Raw genomic sequence first — 16,977 nt, 5'->3', positions numbered from 1 at the left:
ATTCCCCTGCGCCCTGCCTGCTGCTGCTTCTGTAGCTGGTCCTTTGATTGAGAGGGGAGAGGCAGGATGCCATCCCACTTCTTTCTAGAAGGATCCGAAATCATCCCACTTCCTTTTTTCTCTCCCCATAAGCATTGCATACATCCCAGGGACTTGGGCAGGGTGGCACCCGAGCCAATCAACCAACAGGTATTTACTGAGCCTTCTCCTGTGCCCAGCACCGCGCCAGGTGCTCGAGTGGGGGAGGGGGGCTGCCGAAGGCGCATGTGGCAGGGTCCCTGCCCTCAGCAAGCTTACACACTGGTGGGGAGTAAGATTGGAATGCCATGCACCTGAGAAATTCGAGGACGAGACGAGCACCCGCTCTTGTCTGTCTTCATGTTGCTCGCCTAGAAGCGGATGACTCAGGTGTGACCTAAGCTTTCAGTTAAACTCAGTACCTGTCTGCCATGACTGTCTGCTCTTATCTCTCAACTCAAGTTCTGTTACGTCTTGGAACCTTCCAGATTTATAGGAGGGAAGTCTTCTTCAACAGAGGCCTCGGGCCTCTGAGTCTTGAGCCCCTCTGGCTAGGGCCACCTAAGGGTCTCTTGTTTTCCATTGACAGGAATGCTAAAATGGGTGGCACCCAGGTCTTCAGGGCTCAGTGGAGATGTTGTTAGGGGATTAGTGTCTCTGGCAAAAGTCCAGAAAGAGGCTGATCACTGTGTCAAAATGGGCTGTGCTGACAGTTTTTCTTCATCTGTTTTCTTGTTAGTGTTGGCAGTGCCTTGCCTTCCTGGCACTTGATAAGTGTTATTGGTAGGAAAGTAGGTGAACGCTTCATTTTGATGGATCTCAGGTCTCGGTTGTCTTTCTCTTGTCCCTGTGCTACGTGGAGGTTAATTGGCTAGCTGGTGCCGTCATTCATCATTTGACCCGTGGGGCTTGTAACTAGGATAAGTGACTAGTAATTAAATACTAATATGTGCTGTAGGCCACGAGTGTGGCCATTTAAGAGAGAGGCCAGTGGGCTCACCCAGCTGGGTGAGCTTTAAAACAGCAGGAACTCGGAAGCCGTGTTGGCAAGGCATTTGGAACTAGGTTGCCTAGAGTAGAAGTGACTGTCCCCGCTCGGCCACTGGATGCTACACCCACCCTGTGCCTGTTCCCACTGCTTGTGTGTCAGTTGTGTGTGGTCACTGGAAGTCAGGCCCTCTGTATGGTTTCTAGGGGTCTTTGTCCCATGGCGCCTACTCCCCTTACAGAAGCATGCTCCCCTCAGGACTCTGCCTCCTCATCCTCGGAGGTTTCTTGCTGTGTGCTTTCACAGCCAGCAAACACCACAGTCATGGAGTGTGGGCTGTGCCCGAGTCTCCTTCCCAGCATGCTTCTGCCTTGCTTTTTCTCTCCCAGCCTCCTGGACTGCCATTGAGCATTGTCTTCTAAAACTCGGGGAGATCCTGGCCAACCTCAGCAACCCCCAACTCCGGAGCCAGGCCGAGCATTGTGGCACACTCATCAGGAGGTTAGGTTTCTGCCCGAGACGGGAAGGTGGGTCCGAGGTGTGTTGTCCCTCTGTCTCTTCAGTCCCCGACACTGTCCCCATGCGTCTCTCCTCAGCATCCCCACCATGCTGTCTGTGCACTCGGAGCAGCTGCACAAGACTGGCTTCCCCACCATCCATGCACTCATCCTGCTTGAGGGCACCATGAACCTGACAGGCGAGATGCAGCCCCTGGTGGAGCAGCTGATGATGGTGAAGCGCATGCAGGTGGGCGTGGCCAAGCAGGGTGGGCGGCCATGGGGGAAGAGGGAGGAGGCTGGTACTCCAGAGGAATAGAAATTTCCTCTTGATCCCCTAGTGGACCACAGATGCCAGTTGTACACAGTTTTGTCCTCCAGATCTTGGGTCTGAACTGGAGCCCTGCTGTGTAGTCACAAACCCAACCTGGTCCTTGGAGCCTGCGGAAGGGGAGGGACCTCTTACACCACCCCCTTGGATTTCCCACAGCATATCCCCACACCTCTCTTTGTCCTTGAGATCTGGAAAGCTTGCTTTGTGGGACTCATTGAGTCCCCTGAAGGTACGCAGGAGCTGAAGTGGACGGCTTTCACCTATCTCAAGGTATCTATTTGGTGATATGGTGGCAAGGAAGACCCAGGAAGGGGGACAGCGTTCAGGAGAAGAGCAGTGTGCTGGATCTTTGCCCTGTGTGTCCCCTCCTGGCACCTAGTCCAACCTCTGAGTCTCTAGCACAAGCTTAGCTGGTCATTGTCTCTGAGTCTTGGCTGCTTGTTTAGCCTGTCCTTAGCCAGGTTGGTTCCGGTCACTTAAGAGAGCCGGGGAGGTGGCTCTGAACCTTGCTTCCAATTTTGTTGTTAGGATTTGGGGGCAGCAGAAGTGGGGGGGCCATGTCCTATAGGCCAGAGGCATCGGGTGCTCGGGTCCCTGTGTGTAGGCTTACAGGTCATTCAGAGAGTACCGTCCAAGCCAGAAGAGCCTTCCTACCTCAGTGCCCACAGTAGGGAATGCACAGTCTTCTGGGGTAAGTGAAAGAGAAAAAGGTCCTTGATTTTCCTCTCTTCTCCCTCGTGTCCTAGATTCCACAGGTTTTGGTGAAATTGAAGAAATATTTTCATGGAGACAAGGTGAGTTGGAGCCTGGGTGAGGGTCATGGAAGCAGAGGAAGGTAGACAAGTCCTTGTCCTGGTCTCTCTTTCCTTTCTTTTTTTTTTCGTTTGTTTGTTTTTGTTTTTATGAGGCAGGGTTTCTCTGTGTAGCCCTGGCTGTTCTGGAACTCACTCTGTACACCAGACTGGCCTCGAACTCAGAGATCACCTGGTTCTGCCTCCCGAGTCTTGGACTAAGGGTGTGTGCTAAGGGTGGGTCTTTTGGGCTGTAGCTCTGTGGTGACATGTTCTTGTGCCCAGAGGAGGCTGTGTGGACCTGTGAACACCTGGGTATGTCCTTGCATATACACCCAGGTAAAGATGGTGGCTCCCATCCACCCAGCAGAAAGACTGCTTGTGGTGATTTGGCCAGAGTAACCACATGGAGAGCGTGGGGCCTCCAGCACCTCCTACCTAGTCACTGGGGGCTGGTAGGGGTCACAGCCAGCTTTCTCTCTTACCAAGCAAGGTGTCCTTGTAACCCGGCCCTTTGGGCTGTGGGGCCCTGGGATGTAGAACCCAGGTGGCAGTTTCTGATTCTTTTTAGGACTTCACTGAGGATGTCAACTGTGCTTTTGAGTTCCTGTTGAAGCTCACACCCTTGTTGGACAAAGCTGACCAGCGCTGCAAGTACGAGCTCCCTGGAAAGTGTTCTGAGTCCTTCCCTGCTCACCGTGTTAGATGAGCATTGGGAACTCTTTCTTCCTGTTGGACTCTCCCACTTGGCAGAGGCAGGAGGCAGTAGGCTCATAGTTGCCAAGTACCCAGAGCACTTCTACCTTTGGGTACCTGAGGTTTTCGTCACCCTGAAGGAGAGAGGAGACCGGACAGATACCCTGTGATCCAACTCTCCTCTCACTTGGATCCTCTGGCTTTCCTTCACAGTTGTGACTGCACGAACTTCCTCCTCCAGGAGTGCAACAAGCAGGGGCTTCTGTCTGAGGCCAGCTTTGCCAGCCTTGTGAGCAAGCGGTACGTTGTGAGCCCCTCGGGTGGCCTCCCTCTTGCCAGACTGGTTCCTAGTGCCTTTCCCTTCCTCTTTAAGGTCTGAGTTGCAAGTGGCTGATGCCTTCTGGGTCTAGAGAGCTGCTCTTTGACCCGTCCTCCTTTGTGAGCAAAGGCCGAAGAGAAAGTCTTACATCTTCCTTTAATCTTTTTTTTTTTTTTTTTTTTTTTTTTTTTGGAGCTGAGGACTGAACCCAGGGCCTTGCGCTTGCTAGGCAAGTGCTCTACTACTGAGCTAAATCCTCAACCCCCATCTTCCTTTAATCTTAACTGAACTCAGAATGTGGGTAATGATACTGACAAATTGAGATGATGGTAATGTTGAGCACAGGTTCACGCATAAACTTCTACCTTTGTTTCTGGAGTTGAATTAGAGAATTTTTTTTCTTAAAAACAGGAGTCTCACTATGTAGCTTTGGCTAGCCTCATTCACAGAGGTCTGCCTGCTTCTGCCACTTGAATGATTTAAGATTTGATTAGAGTGCAGGCCACCACACACAATGTATTAGAGACTGTATCAGGATTTTCCTAGCCAAGTATGAGTGAGGTAGTTTACAGCTGTAACTCCAACCTCGAGAGGCTGAAACAGGAGAACGACCTTGAGTTTAAGGCCAGCCTGAGACAATATGAGACCTGTCTCCAAAAAGGAAATAATCTTCGTTTCTGTTTTCTTCTCTGGTTTATGACCATAGCACAGCAGATCGGGACCCCCAGCTAAAATCATCAGAAAATGCTAACATCCAGCCTAATCCTGGACTGATCCTGCGGGCAGAGCCCACTGTTACAAACATTCTCAAGGTGCGCGTGCGCCCTGCCTGTGCCGCTGTGCACTCCTTTCTTCTTTTGCTTTCCTGTTTCCAGATAAATGAACAGGGCCCACAGACCTCTCTGGCTCTCTGTGGAGAGCTGTTTGGGGAGTGGAACAACCAGGGAGGCAAAGGTAGCTACCACTGAAAGCTGACATTGGTTGCTCTCCCGCTGTGCGCTAGATGATGTGGCTGGAGCCTCTCCAGACACTACCCATGAAGGCATAGAAGGGAAGCTCCCAGCCAGATCCTGTCCCCCACTTCACCGCTCACCCCTCACGCCCTGCCCCTGCACCCCGCCACACCTGTGTAGTTGAGCACAAGGCTTACAGAGTAGGGAGAGTGTTAGCAGTGATCATCTTTCTGTCAGAGCAGGAAGTGGCAGGTTGTTTGAAGGTGCTGTGGGCCAGCCAGTGGACACAGGCAGAGAGGAATGTGTTTAGGCTGTCTGGGGTCATCAGTGTCCTTCCCTGGCCTCTTGTCCTGCCCCAGACAATGGATGCGGATCACTCCAAGTCCCCGGAGGGGTTGCTCGGGGTCCTGGGACACATGCTGTCTGGGAAGAGCCTGGACTTGCTGTTGGCTGCTGCTGCTGCCACTGGGAAGCTTAAATCCTTTGCCCGGAAATTCATCAAGTGAGTAGAGCTATGCCCTGCTGTGCGATGGGATGTCCAGTTTGGAGAGGGGAGATAACTAGATGCGGGTCTCCCATTGAGGTATACAGACCAGGGCAGAGCATCCTAACTAGAAACCATGACAGAAGGGTTCACTGAAGGTGGATGAAGATGCTTGCTAAGATGATGACAGTTCAGGGGGACAGGGTGCGTGCAAGGGTAGAGAGATGGCTCAGGACCTACATTCAGCTCACAGTTGTTTGTAACTCCAGTCTCAGAGGATCCATTGCCCTCCCTGTGCAGAATCTTGTAGACATATGAGATGCATAACTAACACAGACATACTTAATACATAAAAATAAAAGATAAATACATTTTTAAAATGAGATATTGAACAGTGGGCATGGGAGAATTCCTTGGTCTGGATATTGACTTTGGACATAGGGTCTCGTGTAGCCGACTCTATCTAGCTCATGGGGTCCTTTTTGTTTTTTGTTTTGTACTGTGTAACAACCCTGGCTATCCTGGAACTCACTTTGTAGACCAGGCTAGCATCAAACTCCTAGATCTGCCTCACTCTGCCCCCAGAGGCATGCATGACCACGGCCTGGCTATTAATGGGTTCTTAAATTCTGCAGCTTTTGGGGGCTTACCTGGAGTTTCGCAGGTTACCAGGAATTTTACATGTGGAACATGGTTCCTTATAAGTCTTTGGGGCTCACTGTGTAGTCCGAGCTGTCCTCTGACACACCATGTGTTAGACTCTTCTGTCTTGGGATGTAGATGTGAGGCACCATGTTCTTTTAATAATAGTGATTTATTTCTGTAGTTATAATACTCGTTCATACTTAGTTTATAGTTCAGGCTCTAGGGACCACCCCCCTGAATGTGTAGCCCCCTCCTGCCCGCACCCCACCCCCTCCTGTAGCTCAGCTCAGCTCCTGCTCTGCTTGATCTCACCTGTCTCTGTCCCTGCAGTCTGAATGAGTTCACTACCCATGGCAGCGGAGAGAGCAGTAAGTTTGTGCTATCTGCAGATACCTGAGGAGGGAGGAGAGGGAGGACTGCCTGCTCATTCCGGGGGTGAGGGCGATGCTGGGAAGGGGCTCTGCCACAACCACCCCTTTGCCCTTCTCCAAGTTGGACCATTTTAGACCGGTTTGCATTCTAGAAATTGTGGATTTCAAGGAAGGGATGATGTTTTTACTAAGACCCAAGAAAAGGATTCTGAGCCTCAGAGCTTTGAAGGAACCACTTGGTCCCTGACCTTCCTTCAGAAAGTCCTGAGCTGGGGTGTAGCCTCCACACTTGCTACTGTGCGTGAGGCCTTCAATCCCTGGCACTCCTGATCTACACAGGGCTTGGGGCCTCTGCCCTGGGCTGAGCTTGGCGTCCTTGTCTTTCCCACAGCAAAAACAGCCTCAGTTCGTGCCTTGCTCTTTGACATCTCCTTCCTCATGCTATGCCACGTGGCCCAGACCTATGGCTCAGAGGTAAGTGATGAGAGCTGGTGACAGGAAGAGGCCCCAAGTGAGTGGGACAAAGAGGAAGGAAACTGCCAGGAACTCCCTTACTCACCCCTGCCCCTGCTGATCTCCCAAGCCAGCCAGTTCTGTTGGCTTCCCAGTCAACAGGTGCCCAGCGTCCCAGGTCCTCTAGCGACACATTCATGCTGACCACTAGGTGGCAGCACAACTCCCTGTCTGATTCCCCTGGACAGATTTAGATTTGTCCGAGGAAAGGGAATGGCAGTAGAGTCTGTTCTTGGGCTCTGGCAGGCGCCATGCCCTCTTCTCTCAGCTGGTGCTGTCTTTTCCAGGTGATTCTCTCCGAGTCAAGCTCAGGAGAAGAAGTCCCCTTCTTTGAGACCTGGATGCAGACCTGCATGCCTGAGGAGGGCAAGATTTTGAACCCTGACCACCCCTGCTTCCGGCCTGACTCCACCAAAGTCGAGTCCTTGGTGGCCTTACTCAACAACTCCTCAGAGATGAAGCTAGTGTCAGTGGTCTAGGTCCTGACCTTGGGTAGTAGTGGGGGCATTCCGAGACCCTCTCCCCTAATCCCATCTCACACTCCCTTGCCATGGTGGTTCTCCTATCCCTAATCTTCTCTGTAGGCAGATGAAGTGGCATGAAGCCTGCCTGAGCATCTCAGCAGCCATTTTGGAAATCCTCAACGCTTGGGAGAATGGGGTTCTGGCCTTCGAGTCCATCCAGGTAGCTCCACCATTACTTGAGCCTCTCTGCCTGAGACACAGGGCTGTCATTGAGAGCTTGTCATTGTGCATACACACAAACCCTCAAGCTGGAGTCGTGTTCTGGTATTAGTCTCCCACAGTGTCCCCCTCTTAACCACTTCATCCCTCCCAGCTGTCCTTGAGAAAATCAAATTTGTGTTGCAAAGGTGTGAAATGTACTCGGGATGCCACCTGTGACCCCCCCCCCCCAGCTCCCCCCAGAGGCCGTGGGAGTCATGGCTAGGGAGAGCGAGAGAGTTCCCCAAGTCATTCCCTTTTCCTCCCCACAGAAAATCACCGATAATATCAAGGGAAAGGTATGCAGTCTGGCAGTGTGTGCTGTGGCTTGGCTTGTGGCCCACGTCCGGATGCTGGGGCTGGATGAGCGTGAGAAGTCACTGCAGATGATCCGCCAGTTGGCAGGGCCATTGTACAGTGAGAACACGCTGCAGTTCTACAATGAGAGGTCAGTAACCTGGCCTGGCCCTCCTGGCCCCTGCAGGTGCGTGGTGAGGAGTCAGCACCACCAGGAACAAGCGGCCCTCCCCTTCCCAGGGAGCCGCTCACCCACCACTTCCTCCTCCATCCAGGCTCTGACAGCCCACCTTGCTGTGCTGCCCAGGCCGTGCCCAGTTAGGGTGGCTGGACTCTCCTTTCCCTCTCGGCTTACGGCTTCCCTTCCCTACCACTCCCTCACATTCTTTGTCACACACTCATTCAACTGGCACAGCAGGTAGTTGGTGTCTCTCTGGATCGAGAGGGTTTTAACCCTGCAGTCCATGAGTGGGAAATATGGACCCCAGACAGCTTGGCTTCTGTCCTCAAAGACTCCAAGTTGTAGAGAACCAGCTGAGGCAGAAGAGCAAAGGGATTATATGGCTGTGTCACTGTCGAGGAACTCTGAGGCATCTGCAGTTTTTATAGCTGCCCTCCCCCACCCCCAGCTGTCCTGGTGACCATTTCAAGTACTGGCTCTTGAGGGACTTCCGCCACACGGGCTGGTGGTGTCCGTTCATTCCCCCCAACTGTTAGGTTGTTGGGCTGTTGGTTTTTAAATGTGGCGTGAAGCACATAATAGAAAATTTGCCATTTCAACTGTGTTTGTGTGTCACTCAGGATGTGGGTTGTGACACAGATCTCCAGACATTTTCATCTTGTGTATCCGAGCCTTTTAGCCAATAAGCAACTGTCTACCCCCCCTTCTGGGTTCCCGGCAGCTACCGTGCTGCTGTCTGTCCCTCTGAGCAACTACACTAGATACTTCGTATAACTAGAATTACGTAATACCTGCTTTTTCATGACTGACTGACTTTACTCAGCATAATTTCCTCAAAATTCATTCATACTCTGGCATGTGACAGGATTTCCTTCCTTTTAAGGCTGAGTAACATTGCATATCCGTGCCCCTCAAGGGGACTTGGAGAGAGTTGCTGTGTATGTGGGGCTGGGCTGGCTTGCAGGGCAGCTGCTGAAGATGCTTTCTGAGGGACATATGGAAACAGCCCAAGCAAAGTTTGGGGAGGCTCTGTACACTCTTATCTGCACTCCCCTGCCTGTGGGACATCATCCAAATTAAGTGTGTATAACACACACACACACACACACACACTATAACACACACACACGCATGCACGCACGCACGCGCGCACACACACAAATACACACGTACACACACACACACATTAGCACACGGGCACAGAGGGGCTCTGAAAGTCAAGGTTGCACTCTCTGCACCCTGACATCCCAGCAGTTAGTACTCAGACCCCAGCTGTGTTTGCAGCCCAGATGTTCCCAAGAGGATTCCAGGCCGTGCACATTTTGCCCAGCTGCCCAGGGCCGGGAAGAGTCTCATGGGGCAGCCTAAAGGCCTCTCCTGGAAGTTACAGTTTACTTTGGGAGGGTGCCAGGGCTGGGTCGGACCCCCTCCCCCAAGTGCTCAGCTTAAGTGGAAGTGATTGTGTTTATTTATGACCCTGATTTGGCAGTGCTCAGGCCTGGGGGAGGGGACAAGGGGATGGGGATGTTGAGGGGAGGAGAAACAGAAAATCTGAGTGGATTGATGGAATCTGCAAGAGAAGAAAATCCTGGTCTGTGCCTCTCCTAGGCTTCAGGCCTGGCAAGTGAGCTCCTCGCCAGGAGTGAACTGTATTGTCCTCCCCAGCATACTATGGGTCTAATTCCTCAGCCATGTTTCCGTAACCCAACCCAGGGGTAATGCCTGCATGTACCCTCCCTGCTCCCCTAGGGTGGTGATTATGAACTCAATCTTGGAACACATGTGTGCGGACGTGCTACAGCAGACAGCCACGCAGATCAAGTTTCCATCCACGGGCGTGGACACAATGCCCTACTGGAACCTGCTTCCTCCCAAGCGTCCCATCAAGGAGGTACTGACAGACATCTTTGCCAAGGTACTGGAGAAGGGCTGGGTGGACAGCCGCTCCATTCACATCCTTGACACCCTGCTGCACATGGGTGGCGTCTACTGGTTCTGCAACAACCTGATTAAGGTACTAGGGCTGGGGTACATGTGGACAGCCATATAGATAAGGGCAGTAGACATCATCGGTTGGGATAGACCGGGCTGGGGTGCATGTGGACAGCCAGCTGGACAGGGGGAGGAGATGTCATCAGCTGGGATAGGCTGGGCTGGGGTGTATGTGGACAAGCCAGGTGGACAGGGACAGGAGACATCATTGTCTGGGATAGGCCAGGCTTCTTTGAGAGATTGCTAGAAGCTGGGTGGTCTCCTGGGGAGATAGGGCTTCACCTCAGAGAAGCACCTTGGGAGTTAGGGTTGAATAGCACCTTTGGCTGCTGAGGTGGTTAGAGCATCAGAATCCTAGGGTCCAGGCAGCACCTCAGGAGCCACTCGCCTGCCTCTCAGGAACTGCTGAAGGAGACTCGCAAGGAGCACACGCTAAGGGCAGTTCAACTATTGTACTCCATCTTCTGTCTGGACATGCAACAAGTGACCCTGGTTCTGCTGGGCCACATCCTGCCTGGGCTGCTTACTGACTCCTCCAAGTGGCACAGCCTCATGGACCCTCCTGGCACCGCACTAGCCAAGTAGGATTCTCTCCAGAGCTTTTCTTGAGCCCCAAGCATCTAGCATCCAGATTCAGTCTGGTGTCACCCAGGATCTGGGTGGGAGTGAGGGACAGAAGGGGCTCCTTCACTGTGAACATGTAGCTTCTTCTGGGACCGACTTAACTATGCCTTTTCCTGGAACCTTTGCTAGGCTAGCCGTTTGGTGTGCCCTGAGTTCTTACTCTTCCCACAAGGGACAGGCATCCTCACGCCAGAAGAAGAGGCACAGAGAAGACATAGAGGTAGGCCTGCTGCTGACTTGGTCATGTGTTTATTCAGCAAACATTTTCTTTTTTTCTTTTTTTTTTTCCGGAGCTGGGACTGAACTCAGGGCCTTGCGCTTGCTAGGCAAGCGCTCTACCACTGAGCTAAATCCCCAACCCAGCAAACATTTTCTGATCGCTTAAAGCAGAGGTGCTCTCCCAGCCAGAGGTTGGGGCTAAGGTCATCTGTGTGTGGGCCTGTCTGATTGGTCAGGGTCTAGAGGAGTGGCTTGAGTGGTCCTCTGAGTATCCTTGATGAGGATCCTTTTCTGCTCACTGGGCAGAGATTGGGGTATGGGAAGGGTCACCACTGGTAACGCTGGCCAAGGACTGTAGGAAGCTCACTTCTCCAGTCAGATCTGCCCTCCAGTCCTCTCCAGCTCCTGGAGACTTAGGAAGTCGAGTGTGTGACAGTGACTCCTTGTCCCCAGGATTATATCAGCCTCTTCCCTGTGGAGGACATGCAGCCTTCAAAGCTTATGCGGCTCCTGAGCTCCAATGAGGATGATGCCAGCATCCTGTCAAGTCCTAGTGAGCACTTGGGGATCATGGGCCTGCCCAGGACTCACTCCTCCCTCACGAGCTTCCTCGACTCCCAGCTCATGGCCGTCTGGCAGAGCAGGAGCTTGCACTTCTCTGTCCCTAGTGGGTGCTCTGACCCCACAGGTCCTCCTCCCTTATCACTGGTGGGAGGGTGGCGAGGCATTTAGTGAGTTCACCAGCTTGACACAGCTTGTACCACTGACTCACCCACTCTCCCTTCCTTCCTAACCCAGAGACATGCCCTGTGGCTGAGTACAGGCCCCGCCAGGCTGTGACCTGGGGCTGCCTTCCTGCCTTCCTACTCAGAGGGCAGCCCATGTCATCCTCTCCTTGCTGACAGACTCCTTTCTGCCAAAAACTCTTGTGTGGCATCCAATTTTTCTTGTTTCCAGAGATTTCTCCTGAACCTAGAACTTTCTCTGGAGCTTTGTAGGGATCAGGGTCCGAGCTACATGCTTGTGCAAAGGAAAGATGTTAGGTTGCCCACCTGAGACCTATGGCCTTAGCTAGGCCCTTAGCAAACAGACTGTGGATCTATCTGTCTGTAAGATGAGCTCTGAGCAGGCAGAGAGGCAGCCTGAGTCACACAGAGTGGTCTTTGATGGTACTCAGCAGGCCTGGTTCCCCTCACCTCCTCCCCAGACTCCCCTAATGGAGGGGGACAGGTAAGGTTCCCCTGGAGTCAGAGCTGATACGGTACCCTCCCTGCCATCCCACAGCTGACCGCTCCATGAATAGCTCCCTCTCAGCTTCCCAGCTCCACACAGTCAACATGAGGGACCCTCTGAACCGAGTCCTGGGTGAGTCTTGCCAGCTGCACCTACCTGCAGACTGAGCTAGAAGCCCCTCATCGGAGACAGGGCTGAGTCCCCCAGAAGGGGCATCCTGCTCCACCTCCACACCCTGCCCTGCCCCTCACTACTGTCTGTCTAAGGTATTCAGCCCCCTTTACTGCATCTTCCTTCCACCCAGGCCTGCTGCCTTTGGCATTCCCCGCCTCTTGCCTCCCTCTCCTGCCTGACCTGCTCTAGAACTGTGTGTCCTGTTCCTTTCTGCACAGCCAACCTGTTCCTGCTCATTTCCTCCGTCCTGGGTTCACGCACCGCTGGCCCCCACACCCAGTTTGTGCAGTGGTTCATGGAGGAGTGTGTGGACTGCCTGGAGCAGGACAGCAGGGGCAGCATTCTGCAGTTCATGCCCTTCACTACCGTGAGTGTCCCAGTGTCTGCAGGGGGGACCCACAGAGAAAGGAGGGATCCTCCTCTTTGGGTGTCATGCCCAGGAGCTACCTGTGTTCGTCTGTCTGCGCAGGTATCAGAACTGGTAAAGGTGTCTGCTATGTCCAGCCCCAAGGTTGTTCTGGCCATCACAGACCTCAGCCTGCCCCTGGGTCGGCAGGTGGCTGCCAAAGCCATCGCGGCACTCTGAGGAGCTCGGAGTGGCCTACAGCGAACCCCAGGCCCAGGATCCAGACAGGGAGCCGGGAGAGTGAGACGTTCCCCTCTCGTGCCCTGACTTACCATAGCCCTGCACATCTCCCAGTTGCTTTTGTAATTTCTGTCCTTTCAACGAGCACCCAAAGACTGTGGTCACCCCAATTCTAGCAGTCGCTGTACTTCAAGGAGGAATGTATACGGCCACAGTGTGTATATAAGTTTATTTTTATAACCCATGAGTGGGAAGTCCCCCCTTGGTTCCTCTGTAAATAAAGATCCTTATGGCTATCAAGTGCTGCTGGTGGCTCTGTGGCTCTGTTGCTCGTGTGGGGACAGTGTCCTTTCCTGCAGTCTGCTGTGCTATAGTGGGGGGTGGGCATAGTCTTGTGGTAGGGGGGGAGGAGGAGGAGGAGGTGAGGAAGGCTGGGGGCATTGTTCACAGTCCTGCTGCAATGGTGTGGACTCATTGAAAGTGGGACGTTCTGTGAAAGGCCCTGCCCTGTACTGTGCAGGGCAGGATGCCTTGGTCTTTAAGTCACACTTTACCCTCTGGCCCAGAGTATGTTCCTGCCAGAAGATTATTTGGGATTGAGGGTGAGGACTGTCTGTCCTCCGTAGACTGCCAGTCCAGGGACATGGCCTGTGAGGCTGAGGGAAGGAAAGAGGTGGGGAGGGAGGCAGGGAGGAGACAGTTTTGTGGAGGGCAGTGATAGGTTAGCCTGAACCACAGGGGAGCCTGCAGCTGACCTTGAGCTGAAGTGTGCTTCCCTACTCTGCGGGGCTTCTTCAGCTCAGGAGTGAGCCAAGCACGAGATTGTGGGGAGATGGAGCTTGCTGAGGGAAAGCCATGCGACCCAGAACCCTAGTTCTGACCCAGTGGTCACATGAAGTAGGCTTTCTGTCTGTAATAGGCATGGTGTCAGTCTAAGGGAGGGTGCGGGGAGCTTTGCAGAGGGCTGCTGGTCATAGGTGGTGAAGAGACCAGGCCCCTGCACTTGTTCAGTATGCCCTGGCTGCAGCTCAGCCTGTCCCCAGCCCCAGGCCTCCTCTCTCCCACTGATTTATGATCCATCAACTTTTTTTTTCTTTCCCAAGAAGCTGTGGCTTCTTTGAGGCAGGGACACTGTGGGCACTTTTAGTGTCAGGTCCCAACGACATAGTTCAAGACTATACAGAGTGGCACCGAGAGAACTGGTCACCAGAACATGCTTCCTCTTCCCTGTACCTTCTCTATCTGGTCTCTCCTGCCACCCACCAGCCCCTGGCCAGGCATTAGCCAAACCCAAGAAGGAAAACATTTACTGGGCACACACACACTTTATTATCCGCAAGCTTGGTTACAGTGACAAGTGGGGTCGAGAGGGAGGGTAGACAGGTCAGCCTTCCTCTATGCCACGCACTCCCCACAGGATTCCTTGTGCCTTTTCCCTCCCACACTCCCAGTTCTAGGCCAGCAAGGCCCTAAAAAAGAATCCGGTCAATTCCAGGGCCAAACCTGGCCGCCACTGTTTCTTTAGGGACTTCATTCCTACGGGGTCAGGAAAACCTACAACCTGGTTGACCAGAGCAAGGGATGTAAGAACCCAGTTTGGGAACACTGCTGTTTAAATATTAAACAGGGATGTCTTGTCCCCCAGAAGGGAGACCAGATGCTGCCTGGGCCCCTGAGACAGGTGCCTCAGCACAGCAGGGCTCAATGTGATTTCTTGGGTACCACCACAGAATGGGGTGCCTGGAGCAGCGGCAGGAATCAATACTCGGTATTTACCTATCTCCTTCCCTGCCCTCCACAGGAGGACACAAGAGCCTTCTCTCTCTGCTCCAAGCAGGAGAACAAAACTCAGAAGTGGAGAGAAGGATCTAGAAGCTTAGAGCTCCATTTTCTCTTGTTTGTCTTTAAATAGTGGGCTTAAATACACATAAATATTAAATAGAGATAAATAAACTTTCTGGAAAGTGCTTTCTGCGCAGGCCTAGGCCAAGTGGTGCAGAGCGTGGTGAGCTGTCTCCAGGAAGCTCTGCAGGTATGAAGTGACCAGGACTCCTCCTGCCCGACGCTGGAAGGCAGAAGTGAAGATTGGCATGGTGCTCTGGGTGGGCTGCACAGTAGGGGCCACCCCGAGGCTTTCCATCTGTGGGGGAGGAGATGACGTCAGGGATCAGTCCTTCCTGCAGGCAAGGGAGTGCTGGGAAGGTGGTAAGCTAGCCTGTGGGGCTCATGAACAGCACAATCAAGACTCCAACCCAGTCTGTCTCTCAGCCTGAAGGAAGTGGGGCAGGGGGCGAGGGGTGTCTTCCCATACCCAGGCCTCTAGAAATAAGAGAGAGGCTCCAGGGTGCCCAGGCACGCTGCTGTGACCCCCTCCAGATGGTGCTCACCTGCTGCCAGATGGTGGTGGCAAAGTTGTCGACATCCAGGTGAAGCATATCCAAGGTGGGGGCCAGCTCAGAGGAAATGCCTGCTAGGGCCTGCAGGAGACCTTGGTAGAGGAAGAGCCCGCTGTGCAGTTGGCTCAGGCACTTTGTCTGGGGACAATAGGAGGGTTAGGGAGCAGGCCTTGGGATACCCCCTCTCTTCAGGAGACAAATACTAGGATGTGATCCCTTCTCTTCCTCCTGGTCCTCCTCCTAGTCCTCCTGATCCTCCTCTTCCTCTTCTTCCTCCTCCTGATCCTCCTCCTCCTCTTCCTCCTCCTCCTGGCCCTCCTCCTCTTCCTCCTGGTCCTCCTGATCCTCCTCTTCCTCTTCCTCCTCCTCCTGATCCTCCTCCTCCTCTTCCTCCTCCTGGCCCTCCTCTTCCTCCTGGTCCTCCTGGTCCTCCTCCTGACCCTCCTCCTCCTCCTTCTCTTCCTCCTCCTCTTCCTCCTCCTGGTCCTCCTCCTCTTCCTCCTCCTCCTCTTCCTCCTCCTCTTCCTCCTTCTCTTCTTCCTCCTCCTGTTCCTCCTTTTCCAAATACTCACCTGCTGCAAGGCCTGGCTGGAGCAGCTGCTCAGGGAAGCCTTGGGGATACCCAGAGAGTGGCCAAACAGCACCAGCTCCTCCGGATGACACAGCTTGTAGGTGGCACACTATAGATGGAAGGACACTGAGGGCTCTCACCTGGGCCAGGCTGTTCGTCCAGCTCTGGTCCTCCGATTTCTTCATCCACCTGACGTCTCAGTTCCCTACCTTCCTAGTGACCCTAAGGACAGTCTCATCCAGAAGTCCCACTGCTGTCTCTTTCTTCCCTGTCCCTTTTGTGCCCCATGTTATGTTTCCATCAGTATTCTGAGGGTGCGATCCAGGCTCTTGTGCACACTAGGCAAACACTGTCACTGCTGTGTGTCCCTAGCCTGCCCCCTCCCAAGTTCTTCCCTCCACACCTAGAGCAACCCCACTCACCAGCTGCTCCAGCAGTTCAGTGTTCCTGGCCTGAATCTTCCTCACTTGCTCCAAGGACTTAAGCAGAAAGCTTCGGGGCAAAGGCAGGGATGGTGGCAGAGAGCTGACGGTGAGCAGGGGAATGGCCTCTTGTCCTGACCATAGTGCACTGTGCCACAGCAGCAGCTGTAGGGCTGGAAGCAAACAGACGGGTCTGAGGCACTTGTTACTCCAGCCTCCCTCCGTCCCACACCCAGAGCAGGTAACCAGGGCACTCACCCATCAGCTTCATGCGTCCTTGAGCAGAAAGTTGAGCCATGAATTCTGGGTGATCTGGGCTACAGCTCTGGGCTCTGCCAGGGCCCAGTTCCAGGGGGCCTTTATACATAAACCCATCAAGGCCCCGGGAGGAAATTACCTGGGGCTGGGGCAACTCAGGCTTAGTAATAACTTCCCAGGATTTATGCAAATTTGTCTATCGCCCAGGACAATGCAGGGGGTTGGGGAAAAGCTGTTTGCGAAAGTTTTTATGAAATCGGGGAATCTCTGTTCCTTCCTTGACGTCTTGTCCCCCCCTCAAACTCTCTTCCTTTCTTCCAGCCACACCCAGGCCTGAGTTGCTGCAGGGTGTTTGATCTGAATTGTCCAACAAGGCTGAGCTGCTTTGGGTTCAGCAGGGAACTCAGACCCTGGGGAAGAGGCTGGCCCCGAGGTCAGGACTGCTCCTTCTCTCTATCCTCTGACAGACTTGCTTGGGTAGCCCCCTACCTGGGACAAACATTCAGAGAGAGAGAGAGAGAGAGAGAGAGAGAGAGAGAGAGAGAGAGAACCTGTTCTCATTTTGTACCCATAAGGCCGCTGCCTCCTGTAGTGCCAGGAGCCCTTCACAGCACCTAGGGTCTTGCTGTCTGCGCCCGCCCATTTGGATAAAAACAAAATGATCCAGCATTCAAGCCACTCTGTCCCAGGCTG

General features: G+C 53.5%; 2 protein-coding genes and 1 non-coding gene across 17 annotated transcripts in view; 2 read left to right on the top strand and 1 right to left on the bottom strand.

The window, feature by feature from the left end:
- Nucleotides 1–12,937, top strand: part of Med24 (mediator complex subunit 24) — a 37,715-nt gene extending 24,778 nt beyond the window's left edge. For 3 of the 13 annotated variants that reach the window (XM_087574078.1, XM_087574076.1, XM_087574077.1), the window contains exons 7-27: nt 133–189; nt 1,396–1,507; nt 1,603–1,753; nt 1,994–2,107; nt 2,584–2,631; nt 3,200–3,282; nt 3,538–3,624; nt 4,350–4,455; nt 4,956–5,098; nt 6,056–6,093; nt 6,488–6,570; nt 6,897–7,075; nt 7,194–7,293; nt 7,604–7,779; nt 9,559–9,823; nt 10,201–10,382; nt 10,555–10,645; nt 11,098–11,197; nt 11,929–12,009; nt 12,270–12,418; nt 12,521–12,937. In XM_087574078.1, coding sequence (XP_087430204.1) covers nt 133–189; nt 1,396–1,507; nt 1,603–1,753; nt 1,994–2,107; nt 2,584–2,631; nt 3,200–3,282; nt 3,538–3,624; nt 4,350–4,455; nt 4,956–5,098; nt 6,056–6,093; nt 6,488–6,570; nt 6,897–7,075; nt 7,194–7,293; nt 7,604–7,779; nt 9,559–9,823; nt 10,201–10,382; nt 10,555–10,645; nt 11,098–11,197; nt 11,929–12,009; nt 12,270–12,418; nt 12,521–12,637 — 2,462 coding nt within the window. In that variant the 3' untranslated portion in view covers nt 12,638–12,937. Of the gene's footprint in view, nt 1–132; nt 190–1,395; nt 1,508–1,602; nt 1,754–1,993; nt 2,108–2,583; nt 2,632–3,199; nt 3,283–3,537; nt 3,625–4,349; nt 4,456–4,955; nt 5,099–6,055; nt 6,094–6,487; nt 6,571–6,896; nt 7,076–7,193; nt 7,294–7,603; nt 7,780–9,558; nt 9,824–10,200; nt 10,383–10,554; nt 10,646–11,097; nt 11,198–11,928; nt 12,010–12,269; nt 12,419–12,520 lie in introns of those variants that run through there. The other 10 variants (XM_087574085.1, XM_087574082.1, XM_087574084.1 and 7 more) reach the window with 6 other exon arrangements.
- Snord124 (small nucleolar RNA, C/D box 124) lies at nt 6,256–6,359 on the top strand. Its single transcript, XR_015632428.1, has one exon. It is a non-coding gene; the product is annotated as a small nucleolar RNA SNORD124 (small nucleolar RNA).
- A 1,005-nt stretch (nt 12,938–13,942) lies between the features above and the next one.
- Nucleotides 13,943–16,977, bottom strand: part of Csf3 (colony stimulating factor 3) — a 3,368-nt gene continuing 333 nt past the window's right edge. Inside the window, exons 2-6 of one of the 3 annotated variants that reach the window (XM_087569991.1) lie at nt 16,285–16,773; nt 16,027–16,199; nt 15,606–15,713; nt 15,025–15,171; nt 13,943–14,777 (exon numbers count right to left, since the gene is read on the bottom strand). In XM_087569991.1, the coding sequence (XP_087426117.1) occupies nt 14,619–14,777; nt 15,025–15,171; nt 15,606–15,713; nt 16,027–16,199; nt 16,285–16,393 (696 nt within the window). In that variant the 5' untranslated portion in view covers nt 16,394–16,773 and the 3' untranslated portion in view covers nt 13,943–14,618. Of the gene's footprint in view, nt 14,778–15,024; nt 15,172–15,605; nt 15,714–16,026; nt 16,200–16,284; nt 16,774–16,977 lie in introns of those variants that run through there. The other 2 variants (XM_087569992.1, NM_017104.2) reach the window with 2 other exon arrangements.

The sequence above is a fragment of the Rattus norvegicus genome, chromosome 10 (assembly GCF_021556685.1).
Source record: "Rattus norvegicus strain SHRSP/BbbUtx chromosome 10, alternate assembly SHRSP_T2T, whole genome shotgun sequence".
Taxonomy (NCBI): Eukaryota; Metazoa; Chordata; class Mammalia; order Rodentia; family Muridae; genus Rattus; species Rattus norvegicus.
The sequence above is the reverse complement of the archived record's forward strand: the minus strand, read 5'-3'. Positions and strand labels throughout refer to the sequence as shown.